Source organism: Leptopilina heterotoma, unplaced genomic scaffold, assembly GCF_015476425.1.
Source record: "Leptopilina heterotoma isolate Lh14 unplaced genomic scaffold, ASM1547642v1 Lhet_131, whole genome shotgun sequence".
Taxonomy (NCBI): Eukaryota; Metazoa; Arthropoda; class Insecta; order Hymenoptera; family Figitidae; genus Leptopilina; species Leptopilina heterotoma.
This window is the reverse complement of record NW_025110850.1, coordinates 595064-601397: the sequence shown is the minus strand read 5'-3', so window position 1 is coordinate 601397 and position 6334 is coordinate 595064. Positions and strand designations below refer to the sequence as shown.

The following is a 6334-nucleotide window of genomic DNA, read 5'->3' as shown; positions in this document are numbered from 1 at the left end:
GTTTAACATTACTAGTAAATTTTAAAGATGCCGTACATGTACTGTGATTACCGCGAAAACCAGACTATAGAGGCTCAAGGAAATTATTATCCCTTAGAAAACTTGTAAGCTGTTTACACGCAATTTTCTCCAAAGGTTTAGATAGAGTACAAATTAATGAAATTTCTCTAAAATCTGTAATTTTTTTCGGATTACACACCTTTGGAATAGGCTTAATATTGCTCATCTTCTATATTTCAGGAAAGACTCCCGTCTGAAGAGAGAAATTAAAAATGTGCAGCAAAACCGGAAATATAATAGGTAAAGCCAATTTAATCATTTTAATAGATATACAATCGGGTCCCGCTGCATTCGAATGCATTTATTAAAGGTAAGTGAAATAACAGGATACTGCTCAAAAGTGAAAGAGGGCACAGGTGGAGGAGCGTGCGTAACAATGTCAAGAAACTCATGTGCCCGAAAAGCGGAATCATTAGCTTTCTTCTTTTGGGGCAGAATATTCAAATTTCTCAAAATATGCCAAACATTTGCTGATTTACTTTTATTTCGGATAATGTTAAAGTTATATTTATTACGAGCATCTCTAATTTTAGTCTTTACTAAATTGCAAATTTTTTTGAATTTATCATGATCAGCAATCGGTTTAGTTCGTTTAGCAATTCGACAAAGTGTGTTTCTCTGTTTAATAAGTGACCTCAATTCACCAGTCATCCATGGAGCGAATCTTTTTCTAATATTAGGTACATGAAGAGGTGCAAACTGATCAAAAGCTGATGTCAAATAAGCTGTAAGCTTATATACTTTAATATTTATATCAGATGCAGAGTATACACTTGCCCAATCATAAGTTGAAAGATGAGCAAGAAAATCAGTCTCATGAATATTATGTAAATTACGTATATAAAAAGAATTATTAGCAGTTTGGGACCAATCTTCTCCAAACTCAAATTTAATATTAATCAAATCATGATTTGGCAAAAATGAAACTGGATGCTGACCAATGGAGAGCACTTTATCCAAATCATCAACCAACATCACATCAATCCTAGTACTAGAATTGTTTATGTGATGGGTAGAATCGTGAAGTACTACTGATAGTCCAGCCGAATATACCATAGAAACCAAATAATTAGTATGAGGTGAAGAAGTATTTAAATTACAATTAAAATCGCCTATTATTAAAATATTATTAAAAAATTGAACTAAAGAAAAAATTTGATTCTCTAAGTCATTGCCAAATGAAGAATTTGGCGGTTTATAGACTACCCCAAGCAAAGCACTATCATGTTCAGAATGGATTTTCAAAAACAAAAATTCAGCAGATGGATGAGAACTTTCAACACTCATAGATACTAAGAAACATCTATTGTAAGATTCCTGTGTACATATAAACACCATTTAAGAGCCCTGTTATGACGTTCGTTGCCTTTCTACTAAAATTGCTGAATTACACTTTTCTCCTGCGATTTATATTAGTTTGTCTACAGACCCTCGTCTCCTGCCAATCCTTTTGGTGCTCTGCTGTCAGCCACTGTTTGAATTCCAGGTCCAAGCATTTGTCAGAAACCCCAATTTCTCACCCAGGCTTAATGAATTGAACCCTAGCACCTACCTTGGCCAGTTCATCGTCTCTATCATTTCTTATGAATCCACTGTTAGCTGGTCTTCTGGAGGCTCTCGAGAGAGACTTCTCGTCAAGTCGTGTCGTTTACGGTTTACGTGAACTATTTAACGGTGGTTGTGTCAGGAGATTCCAGAAGGGAACTACAGGATAGTGTACAGGAGGTAGTCGAGACAGTCTTCCGAAGATGTCAAATTAATGGCCTTCATGGCAGACTAGCTCTGACGGATAAATGCCTCGCTCGGCGGACGCTGTAGGCCAAGGGTACTTGGTTCGCGCCCGTTAGCCTGGAATTTTTCCGGCACGTGAGGTAATCTGAGCAGGCTACGGACCGCAAATAGAGGGAATGTGGGGAAATTTGGAGAATGTACAAGAGGTTTTCAAATATGTAAAAACCAGAACAGGTTATATATGAAGAACAATAAAGAAAAAAATAATTTACATTATAATATTTTTTTATTAATGTCTTTTAAACTTACAAAAAATATTTCTACATAAATCTTGTTTTGTCAAACAATATTCTAGAAAAAGTACATTTGATGCACCCTTTATGACATCATAAGTATCTATATCGTGTTTTACATTCTTCAATGCTATCCTTACAAGATTTTTGTATATATCCTAAAATGTAAATTTATTTTTAAAATCATATAATTTATTGGAAAGTAATATTGGTAAATTCGAATTTATACATGTTGCAAAACAAAAATGTTATTGATAACTTACTAGTATATTATGATCCGTATAAAGTACAATACTGAGAATAATATCCATTAAATTTCTCCAAATAAAAAGATCCCTTTCTCGTTTGACATACGAAAGAAAATTACAAAACGTTTGAATTGACATTATTCCTTTAATTGTAAAAAACCTAGCATCCTCCAAAAGCTTCAATCTATTTCTCACATGAATATTCGTAAACTTTTCTGAATTCATGTAGTCTGATATTTGTTGCCAAGTCACATTGTCATAGTTAACTCTATAATAGCCTGCAAAAATTTTAATTTAAAATTAGAAGTGATTACTAAATACTTGTAAAGAGTTTAGTAAAAAATTTAATTATGTTTAGGAACAAAATGCTTTATACGTATATTTATAGTTACCGATTGATTGTATATTTAAAATAACCCAATCCTTTGGTTTGACCTTTATAATTAATTCTCTATTCGAAGGAAGAAGAAAATTTATAGTTTGTTGTAATTGAAAATTAAGAGACGATTGTGTTGTAAACGTTATTGGAACTGTCCATTTAAGATTAGTAGAATTTTTGTCCTTGCATACAACACATTCTTGAGTTAATTTTACTCTTTTAGTTTCATTATTTCGGATAACATTGATAACTGGATAGCCGACTTGAGTAAGGTAAGGCATCAAGAATGCTTTTACATCAAATTCTCCGTACATTTCAGGAAAAATGGAAATATCTATTGACTGTTGGATTAATTCTAAGAACTGATCCATTGTTATCGTTTGGTATTGACTGTAACGAAGAAATTAATTATTTATGATAAAATAATTTTGTCTCTTAAATGTTTAATACTTTAAATCATAACTGAATTTTTAATAAACATTGCAGGAGGCATAGGTTATTTTTGTAAAGGTTATCTAACAGAACAAAAACTTTTAGACATTCTTGTTAATGAAACATATATATATTTAAAATCAATTGTGTTCAAACATATTCTTTTGACGGTTTAAGAAAATTGTTGATGTTGAACGCATGAAGTCGCCATCACAATTAGTAACTCTCTTGGGTCAGACTGTATTAGGACTTTCAGTTTAATTTTTTCTTCGGTAATTATTCTAATGTTGTCAATATTAGTAAGATGTTATAGACCTCTTAGGTAAAGAAGAATCTTAGTGAATAGGGGGGCGTCCTACCGGTATTTCAACATAATAATTTGGGATTGACTAAGGTGTTTAACAACCTTCACCCCAGGAAGGAAGAAGAAGTAGAGAAGGAAGGCTATGAGAGATCCTAACAAGAGGAAATAATTTCCCTCCACAAATGATAGTATAAGTAAGATAGACTCTGTCCAGAATGCAAGAAGACTGGTCCCCGATGAAACGAAGAAGCAGTTAGTAGTACTCGGATTAACTATTTTTTACCGATTAAAAACAGTCCGGCAGTTAATAAGTCTCATTCAAATCGACGACATTATAAGCAGACGTTCAAATTTGGGTACTTCTGGATCGTTAGGTCCGTCGTATGAACACACGTTCAATCGACTGAGGAGTTAAATTAATAGTAGACTCTCTAAAGCGAGTCCAGACGAAAGATAAAAAGTACCCAGAATGCAAGAAGACTGGTGCCCAATGAAATGGAAAATCAGTAAGTTGAATTCGTATCGAATCGACGACACCAAAAGCAGGCGTTCAAACTCAGGTACCCCAGGTTCGTTAGGCTTGTCGGATGAAATCACGTTCACCTACCTGAGTAGTCAAATCAATCTTAGACTTGCAGGACCAACACAATGCCTTGCCTTCCAGCAAGGCTACTATAAGCAACCTCCAGGAGAATGAACGTTATCTTCCTACGAACCTAAAACACCCGTGGTACCTGAGCTTGAACGCCTGCCTTCGTGTCGCTTAGTTCAAACACTTTGTGTAATTAATTATTCCATCGCTTTCCATAAAAGACATGTGTGAAATAAATAATAATAATAGAAATTAATTCAGTTTCTCTAAAACATATAACATAACTTACAAATTTTTCACCATGTTCTTGACTGCTCTGTGAAGAACCTGTTTAGTTAGAATGTTAGACAACATATTGATAATAACAGGTGCTGTAAAACAATTGAAATTTAGCAAAATGGGTAATTTTTTCTCCTCCACATGTTAATGAATTGATAAATAATTATTCTATTTTATAATGTTAAAGTTAATGCGATTAAATAAATATAATTAGTTACTTACATTTCATATATAATTGTGTAACGCTATCAAATACATTAGATGCATCACTTATGTTTCGATAAATAGGTAGATCTGTTAAAAGGTCTTCTTCATTGAAACTTTTCCACATGTTTGAGTACAGAGACTGTGACAAAGCGTTAGAACTTCCATCTACAGAAATCTGATAATAAAAATATTTTTTTGATTATTTTTAGTAGAATATTATAATTACTAACAATACTATTTTCGTCCCCACTTACCTTTCTATTTATAGAACTTTCAAAATAGGACGGTAAACCTTCGGTTATCCATACATCAGACCACCATGCAGGAGAAACTAGGTTTCCTATCCATTGATGAATTATTTCATGACATACAATTCTACCAACTTTATCTAAAATTTCTTGTCGTGTCGTATTGTACGTCAAAAAACTTCTTTGTCTACAAAAAAAATTTCTCAGTTAGCTGAATTTATTTAAATATTTAATTACATAAGCACAATAATATGAAAAGAAAATTATTCTACTTTATAATAATTAATCCATAATTTTCCATTCCATTCACTTCGAATTCCAGTGCAAGGAAGATATCTATTTTTGGAAGGGAATACGGAATACCGAAATCTGTTTCCATAGCATTAAATGCTTTCAAGCCAACATTAAAACCATATTCAATACTTTTGTCAGGAACAGTTCGACTTGCCCAAACCGTATAGTTTCCAAATTTGTTTGTAACATTTTTAAAATCAGAAATTGCGAATGCTAATGTATACGTTGATAATAATGGCGTTTTCTTAAATTTTGTCCAAATTTTTCCCTCTTCTGTTAAATTATTCATTCTTTCAAGTACTGGCATATTAGAAAGAGCTGTATAATTTGGAAAATGTTGAATATTAATTTCGAACTTTGCTTTAAATGCCGGCTCGTCCCAACATGGAAACACTTGACGAGCAAAAGTCGGTTCAAAATGTGTTAAAGCGTAAAATCTGTAAATTTTATGAAGCATTTGAATTATTCCCCTTAATTTAATTTCTCTTGACATTAATGACTTACATTTTTAGATCTCGTTCATTAGTATATGAACTTCTAAACAATCCATATAATTGATGATCATGTATATATCCTTTAAATTTTAAATTTAGTTCATAAACTCCTGGAAGCAAATCGTCTATAAAATTAATTATTAAAAATTCAGTAGATAGAACCATTCGTTGACTTATTGGTAAAAACTCATCTATTCCATTTTTTAGAGTTGTATGTGCAATGTCAACTATCAAATTTGATGCGTGAAGTGTAATATTGTTAGTTGTACTTAAAACATCTATTCTAATAGACACATTTCCATTAAATGTTCCAACTTTAGCAGTTATATCAGGATTTAAAAATAATTTATAACTTTTAGGTATTACATTTTCAGGCAAACGATATCTATCAGCTTGTGCAAATATTATTAAATTGAAAATAATAAATAAATAAAAAGTATAAAAATTTCTTCTCAACATATTTCAAAAATGATTTAAAAATTATTCGTTGCTTTTGAGTATCAAAATCTTTTAAATATAATACATAGTCAAATTTACAGTTTACTTTAAAATGTGTTATTACTGTAACTATAATTTTACGCTAAGACTTAATAATTAAGATGAACTTCAATAGTTGAAGCCTAAGCGAAACTAATATAATTATCAATTTTTTAAAGTATTTATATTTTTTAAGTTAAATGTAGTGTGCATTATGAGCAACATGTTAGGTAAATAAAAATGTGACCTTCTATTTAAACGGCTCGTACAGTATAAATTCAGTACCTACTAAGTGC

At 31.7% G+C, this 6334-nt stretch overlaps 1 protein-coding gene across 1 annotated transcript; it reads right to left on the bottom strand.

Moving 5' to 3' along the window:
• Positions 1-2058: 2058 nt before the first annotated feature.
• On the bottom strand, positions 2059-6034 carry LOC122513045 (aminopeptidase Q-like). The gene is made up of 8 exons (XM_043629277.1): positions 5572-6034; positions 5046-5504; positions 4780-4960; positions 4541-4700; positions 4329-4410; positions 2725-3101; positions 2348-2610; positions 2059-2242 (listed from the first exon to the last, which is right to left on the bottom strand). Exons 1-8 carry the CDS (start codon positions 6018-6020, stop codon positions 2081-2083), a joined length of 2133 nt encoding a protein of 710 aa, XP_043485212.1. The 5' UTR covers positions 6021-6034; the 3' UTR covers positions 2059-2080.
• Between the last annotated feature and the right edge of the window lie 300 nt (positions 6035-6334).